This window comes from Schistocerca nitens, chromosome 1, assembly GCF_023898315.1.
Source record: "Schistocerca nitens isolate TAMUIC-IGC-003100 chromosome 1, iqSchNite1.1, whole genome shotgun sequence".
Classification (NCBI taxonomy): Eukaryota; Metazoa; Arthropoda; class Insecta; order Orthoptera; family Acrididae; genus Schistocerca; species Schistocerca nitens.
This window is the reverse complement of record NC_064614.1, coordinates 891,882,803-891,903,995: the sequence shown is the minus strand read 5'-3', so window position 1 is coordinate 891,903,995 and position 21,193 is coordinate 891,882,803. Positions and strand designations below refer to the sequence as shown.

General features: G+C 38.4%; 1 protein-coding gene across 1 annotated transcript in view; it reads left to right on the top strand.

Moving 5' to 3' along the window:
* The window catches only part of LOC126191961 (probable RNA-binding protein 19), a 130,574-nt gene extending 113,062 nt beyond the window's left edge, over nt 1-17,512 (top strand). Inside the window, exons 12-17 of the mRNA XM_049932567.1 lie at nt 2,326-2,516; nt 5,765-5,967; nt 6,917-7,033; nt 9,617-9,722; nt 10,005-10,128; nt 17,257-17,512. Of these exons, the coding sequence (XP_049788524.1) occupies nt 2,326-2,516; nt 5,765-5,967; nt 6,917-7,033; nt 9,617-9,722; nt 10,005-10,128; nt 17,257-17,318 (803 nt within the window). The 3' untranslated portion in view covers nt 17,319-17,512. The remainder of the gene's footprint in view (nt 1-2,325; nt 2,517-5,764; nt 5,968-6,916; nt 7,034-9,616; nt 9,723-10,004; nt 10,129-17,256) is intronic.
* Nucleotides 17,513-21,193: the final 3,681 nt, after the last annotated feature.

Here is a 21,193-nt window from a genome sequence, read left to right as displayed (position 1 = left end):
GCTGATAATCTCATTAGTTGGTCCCCCTCCCCAAATCAACCAACCAATCCAAGAACTGAGTGCTCATATACATTGATGTCATCAGTTTTAAATGTTTCAAATCTTTCTGTGTTGTTGTTAAAATAGAAACACACCACAACTTTTTCCATAGCTTTGTGAAATAAAATAAATTTTCATGGAAGGTATGCTTTCTGAAAAGAAAGTTAGATGGTGGATTAACTTTAATGTTACAATAAGCATAATCACAGTATTTCATCCCAGACTTAAATAATAATAACGGGTTTAGTGCAAACCCATTCTCATCACCAAAAATCACAGTACTAGCTCACTTTCTCTTATAAACAAGTGCAAGAAGCCTTTGTCCCCATCACAACTCCAAAAATAATGATTACTGTATAAGAAGTGAACTCTAGTCTCAATAACATACATAACAGATCTTGCACAATTATCACATTTCCCAAGGCCTTGGAAAAATTGCAGCCAGTTTTTGTTATGTCTTCCTTTCCTGTTTCCTACCATTTTTCTCCATCTATGTTGTTGTTGTTGTTGTTGTTGTGGTCTTCAGTCCTGAGACTGGTTTGATGCAGCTCTCCATGCTACTCTATCCTGTGCAAGCTTCTTCATCTCCCAGTACCTACTGCAACCTACATCCTTCTGAATCTGCTTAGTGTATTCATCTCTTGGTCTCCATGTACGATTTGTACCCTCCACGCTGCCCTCCAATACTAAATTGGTGATCCCTTGATCCCTTGATGCCTCAGAACATGTCCTACCAACCGATCCCTTCTTCTGGTCAAGTTGTGCCACAAACTTCTCTTCTCCCCAATCCTATTCCATCTATATATTAAATCATTACTAATCTTTTGTAGAATCCAAATAAAAGCATTGTTCTCAACAGTGCATTCACCATTTATATTTGGAAGTAACATTTTATTGTCCAGTAAATGAGACATCTATTGAAATCATCAATTTCCATTACAACTTCTTCTTGGGATGTTTTGTATTTGTGAATGATCCAGCTTCTGTGTCAACTATATGACCCATCTGCACATTCCATTTCATTAAAGTATACACAAGTACACCCACAGCATCAACAATTCTGAAACGAGTAAGGTGGTTTACAGCAACCTTGCAACTCATGAACTTGCATACACAGCTACCTAAAATTGCTTTGATCAAAGTCAAGTACATAATGTGTGCACAGAGGCAGTTATAATAAGTGATATGTGCACAGAGGTAGTTGCAAGCCAGCGCTCCCCCCCACCACGAAAAACCAGTGGGTAGAGACTGCTCATGCTGACATCATAGCTCATGCTACATCTCACCCACTGCTGTGATAGATGTTTCTGTTGTTTTGGTATATTTGTGTCTTGTGACAATTTTTGTGACAATTTTCTGTGAAATGATTCACTGTCATTTATTAAAAATCTGTGTGCAAAATTTACTTTTAAATTTTTAAGGTTTAGAATTGGTATAATAATAGGAAAATTGTCCCAACTGCTTAAATTCATTCTGCAAGTTCCATTATTTCATTGTTCTCGGTGCTGTACAATACTACTTTTCTGTTGGATCTCATATGCAATGCCAAATCTTGCCTTTGAATTACATTTTGATTTAAAATAAGATTCAGTTCTCTTAAGTATTGATAGCTTTTTTGGTTACATAATTTAGTTTGTTATTCAGATCAGTGGATAAATGCTGTTACAGAGACAACAATTTTTTTCATGTATTGAACCTGAGAATCAAATAGGACTCTCATTTTGTTCATGCTTGTGGATATTTTGATAGAATTACTTATAGTAAATTCAAAACTAGTCCAATTTTATTAGGTGTTTCTACAGTCAACATATCATGCCTTGGCCTCTTTAATGTAACTGAGCTTACCCAACCATAATTATTTGTTCAGTTGATAAGTGGGGGAAGTCTGTGCCAGAGACAGCAGTACATTCAATGATGGCAAAAAAATATAAGGAAAGTTCATTTTGATTGGCTACTACTCCCCCTTTATGTTATCAACCAAGCTTGAGCTACATCAATGTTCACATCTCTCTTCTCAGCTATTCTGGTTCAATTTTGTATGAGGAAACTCCAAGTATACACTTTACAATGTATGCTTCATTACTAACACAGTTCAACAAATAATAGCTGTCATCTGCACAGAGCTGTACATTTTTCATCTGCAAACAATGGCATTATTTATGGTGTTCCATTTAAGTCTTTGTGTGTGTGTGTGTGTGTGTGTGTGTGTGTGTGTGTGTGTGTGTGTGTTATTTTTATATGCTGTTGTATTGTACAGTGTTAATTTATTTACTTTTGTATTTTTAGAAAAGAATAAGGGGGAAAACAGCATTTGTGCTGCAACCAAAACTGTGAAAGAGTGTGATAAACTGACTAAAAAGTCTGATGTCGCAAAGGAAACTGATGAGTGTGAGGAGGATGATGAACCTCCTGAACAGGATACAGTCTTGTTCATTAAAGGTCTTAATTTCAACTCAAGGGAAAAAGATGTGATAGAGGTATGTCATATGGTTCTGGTTAATTGTATGTTTTGCTGTGTTGATGCCTTTTTCATACATATTTTTGTATTGAAGTTAATACTTAATCTGTTTAAAGGCACTGTGATCGAATTTTATTTAAATTTATGGTAGTTCTTCAGTCATAAGAAATGACAATGTCATTTTCATTAAACAGCTGATGTCGTGAGAAGCTTTAATTGAAATAATCATCAGCCGATTTGATACTTTAATGAGAAATTTAGCACTGCATTACAACAGTTCATTTCATTTTGATTTATTCCCATCAGATAAAATTACTTCATACCATTGCTGCTTGCATTTTATTACTTAATGGTGAACTTGAGAGCATGTTTTGTGTTGCCTGCCTATGTAAAATGATGGAAAATGCTTTTTGGATGATACACTATGTTTTTGTACTGGTTATGTGTTTGCTGTATAATAGGTTTTTGTCATTTGTTCCCCACTTAGCAGCTTTCCATTCATTTTGTTTTTATTGACATTCACTGCTAAGTTGTAAAGGTGCAATGAAGTTTTAGCCCAGAAAACACTTGCCCAAACCAATTGGTTATCAAATCAGTGTAATCATCTTAACAGTGCTATTATTTAAAGTTAGTGGCACATTGAAACTGTTGCAGGACCAGGACTCGAAGCATAGCCTTGCTTTTGTGGGCAGTGTTCTTGTCAATTGATTTATCCAGACCCAACTCATGACCTGCCCTCACAGCTTCACTTCTGCCAGAACTTCTCGTACTGTCCAAACTTCACAGAGGTCTCTTGCATACCTTGCTGGACTAGGACTCTTGTGTGAAAGGATTGATTATGGCTAAGCCACTTCTCCACAGTATCCTTTCTTCCACAAGTGCTAGTCCTGCAAGGTATGCAGGAGACTTCTGTGAATTTTGGAAAGTAAGAAGTGATGCTTTGATGGCAGGCCAAGCCTGGATAAATCAGCCTGTAAGAAAATTTTCTGCAAAAGGTCCTGGGCTCGAGTACCAATTTGGCACACAGTTTTAATATGCTGGAAAACAATGCACACTCCACTGCAAATTGAAAGATTCATTGTGTAACTGCTGTTATTGCTTTGAAGTTTTGACATTTGTTATTATACCATTGTTTTCAACCTTTAGTTATGAATAATAGTATATAATGGGGGGTTAGTTTCATAGGGAAGGGAGCTAACTGTATGTAATAAATTGAATCTTTTCATTTGTTTAGTGATGTTACACTACAGTGTGTAGTCTCTTGCATCATGTGTGGGAAAGGTGAAAGATTGTTGTCTTTTAGATGCACACATTCAGTCTCTAAAGAGGGATTCTGAAAACCTGTGAAATGTTCGTACTGTGTTGCAATATCTTCTCCTGCTATTACCTTCAAGGAAATTTGTAGCTGGATAACATTTTGAGCCTAACTAGGAAGTGAGAATGTACTAACTATGCTAAATATCTAGGAGTATGTGTCTGGAGTGACCTAAATTATAATGACGACATAAAGCTAGTTGTAGGAGAATCAAATGCCAGGCTGGGATTTGTTGGAAGAAGCCTAAAGAAATACAAGAGGCTATAGAAAAGAGCAAAAGAAGAGCAGTTATTTTTATGTGTTTATTTAGTCAGTGTGTGAGTGCTACAGAGAGATGCTCATTAAACCTGTGGCAGATGCTACAAATAAGTGTTGTGCATGTTGCATGCCGACAGCCATTCTTCCTGTGCACCATTCGTAGCTGGAACAGGAAGGGGGGGAAGAGGGAGTGATAATGACACTTAAAATGCCTTCTGCAGAGTCTGAATGTAGGTTGTTGTTGTTGTTGTGGTCTTCAGTCCTGAGACTGGTTTGATGCAGCTCTCCATACTACTCTATCCTGTGCAAGCTTCTTCATCTCCCAGTACCTACTGCAACCTACATCCTTCTGAATCTGCTTGGTGTATTCATCTCTTGGTCTCCCTCTACGATTTTTACCCTCCACACTGCCCTCCAATGCTAAATTTGTGATCCCTTGATGCCTCAAAACATGTCCTACCAACCGATCCCTTCTTTTATTCCAAGTTGTGCCACAAACTTCTCTTCTCCCAATCCTATTCAATACCTCCTCATTAGTTACGTGATCTACCCACCTTATCTTCAGCATTCTTCTGTAGCACCACATTTCAAAAGCTTCTATTCTCTTCTTGTCCAAACTAGTTATCGTCCATGTTTCACTTCCATACATGGCTACACTCCATACAAATACTTTCAGAAACGACTTCCTGACACTTAAATCTATACTCGATGTTAACAAATTTCTCTTCAGAAACGATTTCCTTGCCATTGCCAGTCTACATTTTACATCCTCTCTAATTCGAACATCATCACTTATTATCCTCATTTTGCTTTTGTTGATGTTCATCTTATATCCTCCTTTCAAGACGCTGTCCATTCCGTTCAACTGCTCTTGCAAGTCCTTTGCTGTCTCTGACAAAATTACAATGTCATCGGCGAACCTCAAAGTTTTTATCTCTTCTCCATGGATTTTAATACCTACTCCGAATTTTTCTTTTGTTTCCTTTACTGCTTGCTCCATATACAGATTGAATAACATCGGGGAGAGGCAACAACCCTGTCTCACTCCTTTCCCAACCACTGCTTCCCTTTCATGCCCCTCGACTCTTATAACTGCCATCTGCTTTCTGTACAAATTGTAAATAGCCTTTCGCTCCCTGTATTTTACCCCTGCAACCTTCAGAATTTGAAAGAGAGTATTCCAGTTAACGTTGTCAAAAGCTTTCTCTAAGTCTACAAATGCTAGAAACGTAGGTTTGCCTTTTCTTAATCTTTCTTCTAAGATAAGTCGTAAGGTTAGTATTGCCTCACGTGTTCCAACATTTCTACGGAATCCAAACTGATCTTCCCCGAGGTCCGCTTCTACCAGTTTATCCATTCGTCTGTAAAGAATTCGTGTTAGTATTTTGCAGCTGTGACTTATTAAACTGATAGTTCGGTAATTTTCACATCTGTCAACACCTGCTTTCTCTGGGATTGGAATTATTATATTCTTCTTGAAGTCTGAGGGTATTTCGCCTGTCTCATACATCTTTCTCACCAGATGGTAGAGTTTTGTCATGACTGGCTCTCCCAAGGCCATCAGTAGTTCTAATGGAATGTTGTCTACTCCCGGGGCCTTGTTTTGACTCAGGTCTTGAATGTAGGTGTAGATGAATATACTTTTAATTTTGATAGTCTAGAAGGAGTTGCTATAACTGTTGCCCAACTTCTAGCATTTCAGACATTGTGGTCCAGTACATTATGTGACAATTGCAATGAAGAAAGATCCAAAAAGCCCAGGGAAGATGCTGTCAATGGGGTATGGCTTTATTCAGTTTAAGCATAAGGAAAGTGCCGATAAAGCCTTAAAGACACTCCAGCATTCTGTTATTGATGGCCATAGCATTGAACTGAAGCGTTCAAACAGGACACTAAAGTAAGTAACAGCTGTTAGCTTCAAAGAGTGAAGTGGAACAATGCTGCACTGTGGCTTGTGGAGTTTATTCTAATAAAAAGTACATATTTGTGTGTGTGTGTGTGTGTGTGTGTGTGTGTGTGTGTGTGTAGAAATTTTAATTTCTGAGACACGAGACAAATATATATAGTGGTTAGCCAGAATGGACATGATTGAAAATGCTTTACACAGTTGTCATCCTTCTTTACTCAATTTTCAAATGCTGTAAATTTCGTTCATGAGTTATTTGTCATTACAATTTATTTGCTCCTTATTGCAGAAACAGTAAAACGGCTTATTTTACAACTTTTCCTTGTGCTGCACAGTCATCCCTGTATTACATGTAATTCTTTCCTTCATTTAGCATACTCTTATATTAGATTCCACCTTCTTCCAAAACAGTTGTATTGTAAGTTCACATTAGACAGCACAACTTAAAGAAACCTGATTTCAAAAAATCTCTCTCCCTCTCCCTCTCTCTCTCCCACTCCCACCGTCCTTTCCCCATCCCATGACCATTTTCTTCAAGGCTGTAAATAACTAACCTTGTGACAGTTAACAACACTGATATTACTTTGCAGTAATAACATGCTGTGTTGTTATTAAATGTAATCATGACCTTAAAAGAATAAATTATGTTATTTATAATTGGTTTCAAAAAGCCAGAAAATGTGAATTAAAGTTCAAATTTATATAATTGCTTAGTCTGCCATGTAAATTCCTTGTAAGTGATCATTTTGCTGAAGTAAGCTCCGAAATTTGTAAAAATATTGGTGTTAATGGCCACAAGGAAACTTAGTTTTGTAGATGCTGTTGTTTCGACACATTTATATACTTTCTGTAGACTATGCAACATTACCACCTTATTTCTTAAATTTTGTATATTTTGATCTCTTTCAGTAGCTAATTTCAGTCGTTATTTTAATTTCAGAAATGAAGTTGTTACAGCCAGGAAGAAAACAAAAATAGGAAAGCAAACTGGAACAAAAATCTTGGTTCGCAATGTTCCTTTTCAAGCTACGAAGAAGGAAATCTTTGATCTCTTCAAGTATGTATTGCTCACTTTATTGATGATTGCGGTTATTGTTTCCACTGTCCCATTGCGACTAGAAGAAATAAAGAAATAACTCTTCCCAGTCTAACTGAAATGATGGAATTTGACTTTGTGTGAAACAAACAAAAGAGAGAGAGAGGAAATACATTATGCTGGAATAAGTCGGCTCTTCCAAAATTCTGTCATCTATTTCAGTATTTGCCTTCTAAAAGAATTAATTCTTTGATGGCATACAGTCTTCTGGCTGCATGGGGAAAATGTAAAAGTCCAGGATTTGGTTTCCTTTAGGCCCTTATTACTGAGAAAGATTTGTAACATTGTTATCAAGTGTATTGTGGTACCCTGAATGAATAATCCGTTATGTAAAAAATCCAGGGTGTGCATGATTTTTCCATGTAAGTCCTTCGTTGTGTTTATTTGTCTTTTATGTAATACCTCTGGAAGTTACTTTGCATATTTGGGGGGGGGGGGGAGGGGGGGAGGATGCAGACATGCTCCCTTGTAATTTGGGGTCTATGTTAAATTGTTAACTAACTGGATGAGTGAATTCCCACATTTGCAAAAGACAGAGGCATACCCCTCCATATTATCATACCTGGTAAAGCACTATGATGTTCAAACCAATCCTTTTTGTTGAAGTTGATTTAATATTAGTCATCTGACATATCATTAAGTAAGTGAAAATTTTATCAACTGTAAAAGATACAAAAAATGAATTAATTAACAGGAGCACAGAAATAGCAATGGGTGATGCCAATGAGGTTACTAGAACTTAGGATATACTGCAAGGAGAATTCCCACCTGTGCAGTTCAGAGAAGCTGCTGTTAGGAAGAATGATCCAGGTGGCATAGGCTGTGAAACAGTCATGGAAGTGGAGCACCCCATGTTGGGCAGCATGTTTAGTAATTGGGTGGTCTAGCTGTTCTTTGCAACAGTTTGCCAGTGGCCATTCAGACAGGCAGACACAGACAGACAGGTTGTTAGTTGTCGTGCCCTTGTTGAAAGCAGCACAGTGGTTACAGCATAGTTACTAGATCACGTGGCTTTGTTGACAGGTAGCCCTACTTTTGGTGCGATAGGAGGTTTGTGCCAGTCCAGGATTCGAACCCAGGCCTAGATTCAGTGGCAGTGGAATGCCACTGAGGGAGGGGTTGGAAGGGTAATTGGTAGGTTATTCCTTGTTTCAGGACACAATGAGATGTAGTTGAAACTCTGGCAGAGAATGTGATTCAGATTCAACTATCTCTCTTCATGTCCTGAAAAGAGGAATATCCTACCCATTATCCCTCCCACCCCTCCCACGGAGGCATTCTGCTGCCCACTGAACCTACACAATATCCTAGTCCATTCCTCATTGCCTCGTGGGTTATATCCCTGCAATAGACCTAGTTCAAGATATGCCTCATATATCCTTCCACCACCATATACTCTAGTTTAGTCACAAGCATCTCCTATCTTATCAAAGCCAGAGCTACCTGTGAAAGCAGCCGTGTAATTGACAAACTAAGCTGCAACCATTGTGCTACTTTCTACGTGCTGCATGAATGGCCACCAACAAACTGTGGCCAAGAGGCAGCTGGACCAGCCATTTGCTGAACATGCAGCCTAGCACAGAGTGCTTCACTTCAATGATTGCTTCACAGCCTGCGTCTCCTGTTGCTTCACAGCATGCGCCTCCTGGATCCTTCCTACCAACACCATTTTTTCTGAACCTGTGCAGCCATCCTGATGTAGGTTTTCTGTGATTTCCCTGAATCACTTCAGGCAAATGTTTGGATGTTTCCTTTGAAAGACATGGCCAATTTCTTTCTCCATCCTTCCCCAATCTGAGCTTGTGCTCCATCTCTAACGACCTTTATGTCGACGGGACATTAAACAGTAATCTCCTCCTCCTCCACCTATCCCCTGCACTGCTCCCACTTCAGCACTACACAGTCTACTACTCCACCAACAAACCCACTAGTCTTTATCCTCTTCTCTACTTTTCTGCTGCCCTTCTCCTCATCCCCTCTTCTTCCACCCCAAACCTCCCGACTGCAAGTAGCAGCCCTAGCCTGTCGGCACCACGTCCGTGCATGCTCCCACAAGCAGCATCCGTGCATGCTCCCACAAGCAGCACTACTCCTTCCCCCACGCCTACCCTGCTATATCTCCCTCTCCCCATCCTCCTCCTACTTACCCCTCACCCACTCCAGACTGCTGTACCCATCAGGTGCAGTTCCAATCCACAGTCCAGCTACAATGGCCAGAAGAAGGTCTTTTGATCCAAAGCTTATAAGTATAGCAGTCTTTTCGTTGAGCCTGTCTGCAACTCAATGTCTATATGGTCAGTAGCAGGATTTACACATGCTTAACCTGCTTAAATGTGCTGTAAGGAGAACATCTCAATTAATGAGGCAATTGGAAGACTGTATGCAATGCCTAGTATAAAAAAAACATTGTCAACCTTTTTTTCTTCTAGATAAATATATAAATAAACTATCAAGTGAGAATTGTGCACTGTCAAATATCCTTTCCTTTTTGTCTTATGATATGCCTTAATGCCCAAGAATAGTAATTATTGGCTTTATTCGCAGGACTTTTGGTGAACTTAAGGCTGTCCGTCTTCCTAAAAAGATGGTAGGCACTGGACAACACAGAGGTTTTGCATTTATTGACTATCACACAAAGCATGATGCAAAGGTAAGATGATAAGAGCTTTCACTGTGTGAAACTGTAGTTGTAGTAGTTGTTTGTAACTGTTGGCATTTGTAGCATCATTCACAAATTTTAAAACTTGTAGGTTTCGTGATGAAACCTTGATAAAGACTTTGGTACAATGTATATTTGATGAGACAAACTATATGTATGTTAAGAAGTTCTAGGAAAAAGTAGTTATAACATAGATTAAATGTTTTTGAGATACATTTGTCATGTTATGCCTTATTCTGTTGCCATCATTTTAATTATTATATTATGTTTCAGAGAGCATTTAAGACACTTTGTCAGAGCACACATTTATATGGTCGACGACTTGTGCTGGAATGGGCAGAAACTGAGGAGAATGTTGATGAACTAAGGAAAAGAACTGCTGAGCATTTCCTAGATGGTAAGTAAATATACTTAGTAATATTTACTGCAGGTGTGACTTTTACTGGAGCAAATATTTTTCACCAAACCATTCTCTCCAGAAAATGAATAAACATTTTCTATTCCCTATACACAAAAGTTGCCTTGCATTTCATCAATATTTTAATAAATCAATGATTGGCATCTAGAACTCAATAATTAGTTTATCAGTCTCTTGGATGGTTTTTGTATTACTAAATTAGGGGAATATTGTTAGTATTCCTCTGTCATATATAATTGAAAATGGATGCAAGGAATGATTTCTTGAGCAAAACTATACAGCTTCTTGGGTGTCATGATTTGATTTTCAAATAGTCTTCATAAACTTACTTTAGCAGCATGCCTTGTGACAGTGCCCTCACATTCATTGCAAGGACTTCTACCCTATAATGTGACAAAACAAGGCCATTTTGTGTCAGTATTGTAATGAGTTTTGTGAAGGCACATGTTGAGAAATTTTTTATGCTCTTCTGTTGTGCAACACTGCCACCAAAAGAGCAGAATGTCATTTTATGCTAAGCAGTTTTTCTTTGTTATTGATATCAGCTTTGACTGGAAAATTTTCTGTGTCCCTGTACCTTCATTGAACCTGCCAAAAATGAAAACCTGATCCAGGTGTTTGAGTTCAGAGTCATCCTCTTTGTAGGTCCAACACAAGGACACAATGTGGCTTAGTTGGTGGTCCAGGGGCAGGACATAACTTTTATCTTCAAGCACTAAAGCTTAAAAGAAATTTGTCTCTTGTAAGTGATTTTATACAACCAAAAACTGGTTTGCAGTACTTTGTTTATCAAATGAACTATAATCAGTTCAACATAAGGTTAAACCTGATGTAAACAAACACAAATGTGATGTTTGGTCAGAAGCCGTAGCACATGTACACTGGTGTTGTTATGCTCTTGGAAGTAGGTTCTACTTATGTATTAGATATCTTGTTATTAAGTTACATTAAATGAAACTTTAAGACATTCAAATGTGTTAACAGCTATTAACTTTTCTTCTTAATCAAGCTTCAGTTACGTAGTTTTTATTTCAAAAATCGTGTACAGTCACAGCCTCTGCAGAGTTGTGGTCTGATTGTCGCACTGTTAATGCGCTGTACGAAAATGGCTGAGGCTGCTTCCTGTTCTTTAGTGGAACACGCACGTGGAACATGGTTAAAAAGTGTTGAGAAGTAAGCTGTTCTTAATGTTTTTCATGAATTTACAGAGATAATCGGCTTTCAAGTTTTCCCAGGGCTGTATATACTGCAGTTGACAATGATCTTAACACTGAATGTATAGTACATTCGATAGCGTAGTAGAATGTGAATCACATGAGGTTATTAGTGCGTTGTTTCAAATTACCCCTGTGCCTTTTTTTATTTTTATTTGAAATATCTACATCTCGTAATTATTGAACTCGTCATCATTTTTTATGAATAATGTGGTCTTCTTGTTTCTAATTACTTATTTGACGCGAAATTCCTGTTTCCATTTCAATTACAAATTCTTAATTATTGATGTTTTATGAAAGACTGTTCATAAAAGTTGATTAAATTAAGAAAACATAACAATTTAATCCCCCCCATGAACCATGGACCTTGCCGTTGGTGGGGAGGCTTGCGTGCCTCAGCGATACAGATGGCCATACCGTAGGTGCAACCACAACGGAGGGGCATCTGTTGAGAGGCCAGACAAACATGTGGTTCCTGAAGAGGGGCAGCAGCCTTTTCAGTAGTTGCAGGGGCAACAGTCTGGATGATTGACTGATCTGGCCTTGTAACATTAACCAAAATGGCCTTGCTGTGCTGGTACTGCGAACGGCTGAAAGCAAGGGGAAACTACAGCCGTAATTTTTCCCGAGGACATGCAGCTCTACTGTATGATTAAATGATGATGGCGTCCTCTTGGGTAAAATATTCCGGAGGTAAAGTAGTCCCCCATTCGGATCTCCGGGCGGGGACTACTCAAGAGGACGTCGTTATCAGGAGAAAGAAAACTGGCGTTCTACGGATCGGAGCGTGGAATGTCAGATCACTTAATCGGGCAGGTAGGTTAGAAAATTTAAAAAGGGAAATGGATAGGTTAAAGTTAGATATAGTGGGAATTAGTGAAGTTCGGTGGCAGGAGGAACAAGACTTTTGGTCAGGTGATTACAGGGTTATAAATACAAAATCAAATAGGGGTAATGCAGGAGTAGGTTTAATAATGAATAAAAGAATAGGAGTGCGGGTTAGCTACTACAAACAGCATAGTGAACGCATTATTGTGGCCAAGATAGACACAAAGCCCATGCCTACTACAGTAGTACAAGTTTATATGCCAACTAGCTCTGCAGATGATGAAGAAATAGATGAAATGTATGACGAGATAAAAGAAATTATTCAGGTAGTGAAGGGAGACGAAAATTTAATAGTCATGGGTGACTGGAATTCGTCAGTAGGAAAAGGGAGAGAAGGAAACATAGTAGGTGAATATGGATTGGGGGGAAGGAATGAAAGAGGAAGCCGCCTTGTAGAATTTTGCACAGAGCATAACTTAATCATAGCTAACACTTGGTTCAAGAATCATGAAAGGAGGCTGTATACATGGAAGAAGCCTGGAGATACTGACAGGTTTCAGATAGATTATATAATGGTAAGACAGAGATTCAGGAACCAGGTTTTAAATTGTAAGACATTTCCAGGGGCAGATGTGGATTCTGACCACAATCTATTGGTTATGAACTGCAGATTGAAACTGAAGAAACTGCAAAAAGGTGGGAATTTAAGGAGATGGGATCTGGATAAACTGAAAGAACCAGAGGTTGTAGAGAGTTTCAGGGAGAGCATAAGGGAATGGGGGAAAGAAATACAGTAGAAGATGAATGGGTAGCTCTGAGGGATGAAGTGGTGAAGGCAGCAGACGATCAAGTAGGTAAAAAGACGAGGGCTAATAGAAATCCTTGGGTAACAGAAGAAATATTGAATTTAATTGATGAAAGGAGAAAATATAAAAATGCAGTAAATGAAGCAGGCAAAAAGGAATACAAACGTCTCAAAAATGAAATCGACAGAAAGTGCAAAATGGCTAAGCAGGGATGGCTAGAGGACAAATGTAAGGATGTAGAGGCTTGTCTCACTAGGGGTAAGATAGATACTGCCTACAGGAAAATTAAAGAGACCTTTGGAGAGAAGAGAACCACTTGTATGAATATCAAGAGCTCAGATGGAAACCCAGTTCTAAGCAAAGAAGGGAAGGCAGAAAGGTGGAAGGAGTATATAGAGGGTTTATACAAGGGAGATGTACTTGAGGAAAAAATTATGGAAATGGAAGAGGATGTAGATGAAGATGAAATGGGAGATAAGATACTGCGTGAAGAGTTTGACAGAGCACTGAAAGACCTGAGTCGAAACAAGGCCCCGGGAGTAGACAACATTCCATTAGAACTACTGATGGCCTCGGGAGAGCCAGTCCTGAAAAAACTCTACCATCTGGTGAGCAAGATGTATGAGACAGGCGAAATACCCTCAGACTTCAAGAAGAATATAATAATTCCAATCCCAAAGAAAGCAGGTGTTGACAGATGTGAAAATTACCGAACTATCAGTTTAATAAGTCACAGCTGCAAAATACTAACACGAATTCTTTACAGACGAATGGATAAACTGGTAGAAGCGGACCTCGGGGAAGATCAGTTTGGATTCCGTAGAAATGTTGGAACACGTGAGGCAATACTAACCTTACGACTTATCTTAGAAGAAAGATTAAGAAAAGGCAAACCTACGTTTCTAGCATTTGTAGACTTAGAGAAAGCTTTTGACAATGTTGACTGGAATACTCTCTTTCAAATTCTGAAGGTGGCAGGGGTAAAATACAGGGAGCGAAAGGCTATTTACAATTTGTACAGAAAGCAGATGGCAGTTATAAGAGTCGAGGGGCATGAAAGGGAAGCAGTGGTTGGGAAGGGAGTGAGACAGGGTTGTAGCCTCTCCCCGATGTTATTCAATCTGTATATTGAGCAAGCAGTAAAGGAAACAAAAGAAAAATTCGGAGTAGGTATTAAAATTCATGGAGAAGAAGTAAAAACTTTGAGGTTCGCCGATGACATTGTAATTCTGTCAGAGACAGCAAAGGACTTGGAAGAGCAGTTGAACGGAATGGACAGTGTCTTGAAAGGAGGATATAAGATGAACATCAACAAAAGCAAAACGAGGATAATGGAATGTAGTCAAATTAAGTCGGGTGATGCTGAGGGAATTAGATTAGGAAATGAGACACTTAAAGTAGTAAAGGAGTTTTGCTATTTAGGGAGTAAAATAACCGATGATGGTCGAAGTAGAGAGGATATAAAATGTAGACTGGCAATGGCAAGGAAAGCGTTTCTCAAGAAGAGAAATTTGTTAACATCGAGTATAGATTTAGGTGTCAGGAAGTTGTTTCTGAAAGTATTTGTATGGAGTGTAGCCATGTATGGAAGTGAAACATGGACGATAACCAGTTTGGACAAGAAGAGAATAGAAGCTTTCGAAATGTGGTGCTACAGAAGAATGCTGAAGATAAGGTGGGTAGATCACGTAACTAATGAGGAGGTATTGAATAGGATTGGGGAGAAGAGAAGTTTGTGGCACAACTTGACTAGAAGAAGGGATCGGTTGGTAGGACATGTTTTGAGGCATCAAGGGATCACCAATTTAGCATTGGAGGGCAGCGTGGAGGGTAAAAATCGTAGAGGGAGACCAAGAGATGAATACACTAAGCAGATTCAGAAGGATGTAGGTTGCAGTAGGTACTGGGAGATGAAGAAGCTTGCACAGGATAGAGTAGCATGGAGAGCTGCATCAAACCAGTCTCAGGACTGAAGACCACAACAACAACAACAAACAATTTAATCTTTTAAGACAAAAACATAAAACCAAATTCTCTTTATTTTGACTATGTCCATCGTTTTATACCCCAGAGGTAGATAAGTACCATAGAAATATGAAAAACAATCATCTTCAGAGCATCAAGTACATCATACAAATGCTGCATTTTTACATTTGCTGCTGTACCATTACAATATGAACCCACCAGAACTGATCTGGAGGCAAGCTGCGGGATTTGGCCCGAGAAGTAATAAGACTGTTGAGCTGCCAGACATCCTGGAATTGACGCACGCAGCTTTTTCACACGTCTCTGCTGAATGCTGGCGGGATATAGAACGGCTCATCATAAAAAAAAAGAGAAAATGCTGCACCTGGTTGGCTTTGTGGATTCTGTTGTTGATAGGCTCATTATCAAAGTAGCAGGTGACACTTTGAGAACTGAAATGTATTTCTCTAATTCAGATAAGGAAGGAACTAAGAGATTACCAGACTGACCTGCTGTAAGTAATACCTTCAGCGGCTTCAATATTTAACTATACAGGAAATCCTTCAATACTCACTTATGTTACACACAGCTTGTGCAGAAAAAATACCCTGTGGTTAAGTCAGGAGTTTTCATCAGTCTTGTTTTTAATTACAATAGTACGTTAGCTAAAAACAATAACATGTTGCGGTTTTCGTCTAGTCGTCTAAGGGGTATATTGTGGGAGATTTACAGTGTATTATTTCATTCTGCTTAAAAATTAAATGACATCCAGAGCTGTATGCTCCTGTGCTCGTCTCTTTTACGTGTGAACTGCAGCTGGCCACGTCATTGCAGGCTAGCTGTACCAACTGACCAGCCAGTGCTGTCAAAGTTAAACACGCTGGTAAAGCTGTTATCCCATATTATCGCTGTGTCGATGAGCGCGTAAAGCACAGCACAAAACGTACCCTTATTATCGTACTTGACAGAACTCGAGACAGCTTGGCTGTAGTCCCACATGAAACAGAAATCCAATGAGGTTCCAGCAAACGTGGAAGAATACATAGTGCATTGTATACATCAGGTTTATTCTTATGATGAACGGATTATAATAACAAAATCTGAGATCACTCTTTTTTTAAAAGGAGCTTCAGTGATGACTATTAAATGTCACCAGTTAAGTACCTAATTGAATTAATTCACTCCTGAGTGGTTAAGAGTGTCTCCCATCATGAAACACGCATTAATATCTGCAAATACTGCAAAGTAAAAACTATATACAATCTTAACAGCAGAGTAAAAGCTACAACCAATAATTCCACACTCTATAGTTGTTGACCATTACTTGCCAATTGAACTTTTAAGAAAAATCAGTATTCTATTTAAAAGTCAATTTCCTTTTCAACCCACCTTACCTTCATTTCAAATTTTATCAAAGATAAATAGCAATGTTAAGAAAAACATATTTTTGATAAAAAGTAGGAAGGGTGTTTTTGAGATTCTGAAAAGCCAGAGTTTTTTAATTTTTGCAACAATAATTTAATCTCACAGCAGTGTTTTGTTGAATATCAAATTAATGCACAGTTCAAAAACTTTAAAATGGCATCAGAGGCATCTCTATAATTTGAATAATTTTGAAGATACACTCAAATTCATTTCTCAAAATGCTCAGAAAATCAGGCAGTTTTTCATCTTTTGGAAACTAAAGCTAAAATAATCTGCAGTATTTGTTAACTGCGTGGGTGCTGTAAAATAGTACATTATGGTCCAAAACTAAGCAGAGTTTTGTTGATTTGATACGGATAGACACAAGAGTTATTGGGAACAAGGACCTGAGAGGGAGCAATAGACAACAAATCTAAAAATCAGACAGTAGCATGTATATTTTTAAGTTTCTTCTGAACTTACACTTTGTTTAAGTGAGCTTAGGTGCATCCATCATCTTGTTGAGTATTATTTTTTTTTATTTTGTAGATAGTACGGAATGAAAAATTAAAATGTAATGGGTAATCCTTCCCCACATCCCCCTTCTCAACTAAATAAACTTCAGAAAAATTCATCTTCAGAAGTCAACTAAAAACTTTTTTGAAACAATTAATTGGTAGTACTGTTTTACTCAGAAAATAACATAATCGTGTATTTCAGTGTGCGAGGCATTTTTGGCTGCAATCAGTGTTTTTTTTTTTTTTTTTTTTTTTTTTTTTTTTTTTTTTTTTTTTTTTTTTTTTACCTTGAATTAGTGGAAGTTGTGGCATTCACTGTCTGCTTTATTTTTTGGATGCTATTTTATACACACATTTTTCCTCTCATTTCAGAGCTGCCTAGCAAGAATATAAGGAAAAGTACAGTTTCAATTGAAGAAATGGAAAATAGCTGAGGAATGAAAACTAGTTTTCAATATAGGTAGTGGAAATGTGAAATAGGTAGTGGATGACATCATAATTGAAAACGTGCTTTGTATTCAGTCACTGAATAAATCGGTGAATTCTTTCAGTTAATTTTATACAATCTGCATGTAAATTAAGTAAAAATAGTCAATACTTTGTACAAATATATTATTTCTGTATGAAACTGCTCCATAAATGAATTATTTATTAACCAAGTTAGTCATTAATTTTGCTTTATAGTTGGTGAATGTATGACAATGTTTCACTGTGCTGTCCACTTACATTACAGAATGCTATGACTAACTACTCCTGAATAGTGAGCTACTTCACTCACATGTCTAGAAAATTAAAACAGATAGTGTGTGTGTGTGTGTGTGTGTGTGTGTGTGTGTGTGTGTGTGTGTGTGTGTGAAACAATACAGTGTCTACAATCACTCTTCAAATATTTCTACACAGAGAAGGAGTGTATCATGTCAACAGACAGAAGAGAGGGACATTTTGATTTTTGTAGTGTTCTATCTCATCATCAAACATTCTAGCTAAGCTAAGCTTCCTTCTGTTTCCCAAAAACTGAAAACACTTTCTCCAGTCCATTGAAATGGTATGTGTTTCTTCCTCAGAGCACAACTCCCCCAATTACATGATGTCTGATTTCATCAAAGTGTCCGTATACCAAGTGATGCTAACCTTACAGGCTTTTTTAATTTTCTTATAACTCTGCCTTTTTTTCAACCACTGAAAAGTCATTTTGTGAAGTATTGGAAAATTGCATACAATTTGGAAATATTTGTGCTTAAATGCTGCTTCTTTTAGCCAACTATCCAACTGAATGCTGATATGTGATCTGATGTTACAGTAAACACAAAACAAAAAAATTTAAAAACATTTAAAAAAACTGCCATTCGGGCTAGGTGCTTTGAAACCTAAGTCAAAGCTAAAGTGACAACAGACAGTACTATGGGTGACTGCCTGGGTAAAGAAATATGCAAAGAATACCAGGACACTTACACTTGGTGCTGTGACTCCGAGCGCCACAATGGACGAGTACAAGATGCCTTGTGCTACCAACAAGTGCAGAGCATGAAGTAGTGGACGCGAAGGAGGAAGCAAACTGGTAAACAAGTGTGGCAAAAGTACTGCCATCTGTTGACGGGAAGAAGAATGTGGGGCTACTAGTCAGACTGTTCACAATTTGAATTAGTGATTTACATTTAAAATGAAGAATGAAAAAGAAAGAAACATTACATAGAAAGTTACATTAAAAACGTTAAAAGAGCATTATGTGTGGTAAAGGAATATGTTGAACAGGGCAGTACAAAACTGTAGTAAAACTGAGTGGAAACTGCAATGTAAAATTTATGTATAAACTGTAAAATGCAATGAAACTGTTCCCTTTACACAAGTGGCATGCAAGTTTTAAATTTAGTGGGGATACATGTTTCACAGCACCTAGCCCAACTGGCAGTTTTTTAAAGGTTTCAAAATTTTTCTGGGTTTTTGTTTTTTGTGTGTATTGCTGTGTGTAAAAAAAAAGTTATCTTCTGTCTCTTGCTATTTTCAGTACAACACCTGAAGATGGGCGTATAAGAGCCCAAAAATGTTTGTGTGTTAAATTAAAGAACCTTAAAGCTGTAGTAGTATTTTGAACCTCTGGTATAATGCTCAGTTCTGGATATTCCTCTGACAGGATTGTTTGATTTGGTCATATGATGTGATTCATTGTGGCATCTTGATAGACCCCTGGTTTGCAAAGACCAGAATCCTTCTTTACTGAATCCAGTAGTGTCAAAGGCTTGGGGGTTGGGCAAAACATGCATTTGTCTTTGTGTAACTCCAGAACTCTACTGACGATGCACACTAACGATTTGAGGTCCCTTCCCCCCCCCCCCCCCTTCCTCTCTCTCTCTCTCTCTCTCTCTCTCTCTCTCTCTCCCCCCCCCCCCTCCCTCTCCCCTCCCCCTCTCCACCCCCCATCCCTCTCCACCACCACTGCCACCTGCACCACGGTACCACTAAAGGACACCAGTGAAATGAAAATAGGATGGCAAGCTGGGTGACAGCATATACAGAAAGCCTACATACATTTATTTGTATTTACTGCCTACAGTAATCACAACTCCCCTTGTGAAGGTATTTCCCCACACTGGCTCACGGGGTGTGATCTATCTCCAACTAGACAGTCTTCCAACTGAGCAAAAGGACCTGGAGACAACATTCCAAAGAAATGGGTATGGCAGCAAGCAAATAAGATGTGCCTTCAAACAGGTTGTACCTAGACAACAGCAGTGAAAAAAGAGGAGCTCAGATCCCTAGATCCCGTTTGTCAGCAATGTCTTCAGAAAAGTCAGCAGAATTTTGGAATGACAAAATGTTAAAATTCTTTTTTGCCATCCTTGAAGATCTTGACACCACAGTAGTCTAGTTGGAGTAAGCATGTCCCTGAAAGTTATAAGCACTGTTGTCAGCTTTCAGTAGCATAGCACTTACAGCTGCAGACGAAAGCAGCAGTCGTCTATACAACTGCAACAACAGTGAGGCGTTGCCATAGAGATGTTATGTTTACAAAATCATGTTATGTGATTGGTTGAGGTAGACATGCAAAGCTGCAGTGCCTACCCATTGCAACTGCAAGGAATAATTTTTTGCCAACTCAACTGTCGATTCGGTAAAGGATGACCCAGGCCTTTGCAAACTAGGAGTCTACCAAATCCCTTGCCAATGTGGCAAAGTGTTAGCAGAGTAATTTACGGGTGGTTTCTGATTGGAACAATTTATCAATACATTAAGCAAGTTACATGAATTACACACATAAAGCTCAATACACAGAATAAAATAAATCATAGCATCCGTGGTTGCCCATAACAACACAAAAGATATTCACACACCAGAGAGGCATAGATTCTAAAATCCCACACCCCCACTAGAATTATGCCTGCAAAAAAGATATGCACACACAACAAAAAAACTACATTCTCAGTCAAAAGTCTTGCAGTAGCAGATGATAGCGTGCCTTCGTCAGAGATTTTGTCATCATATCTGCCAGCATTTGGTCTGAAGGTATGTGCTCCACAGTAATTTGTGCTGATTCTATTTTTCCACTTGTGAAGTGGTGTCTTGTATCTATATGTCTGGTTTGACTGTTATAGCCACTAGTCTTAGACATATCAATTGCTGCCTTGTTGTCACATAATAGTTTGACAGTGTCTTTTTTGGGGTTTGGTGATATTTCATTGCATAGCCTTTGAAGCCATAGTGTCTCGTGACATGCTGAGGTCAGAGCCATATTCTGCCTCAGTTGTAGATAAGGCCACTGTTGGCTGTTTCTTGCACTGCCAAGATATCACTGCTCCTTGAGATTTAATGAGATGTCCAGTTGTTGATTTTCTGTCTACAGAATCTCCAGCCCAATCTGCATCACAGTAACCTACTATGTGGCAGTCCTCTGATTTAGAAAACAAAAGTTTCATATCCTTAGTACCTTTTAGATATCTGAAGATTCTTTTGACTGCTTGCCAGTGCAGTATGCCTGGATTATTGCAAAAACGACTAACAATTCCTATCGCAAATGCTAGGTCTGGCCTTGTTCCCAATTGAACATACATTAAACTACCCATTGCTTCATGTTAGGGTATGTTCTTCATCACTTCTTGCTCTTGTTCTGTCAGTTTTCATACACATCATGAGTGAACATCTGATTACTGTCCAGTGGTGTACATATGGGGTTACACTCTTTCATATTAAATCTGTTGAGAATTTGTTCCACATAGTGTGTCTGATCCACCCACAAATAATCTTCTTTGCAGTTCCTAGTAATTAGGATGCCTAAACTGTTTGTAACTTCACCCAGATCTTTCACTTAAATTTT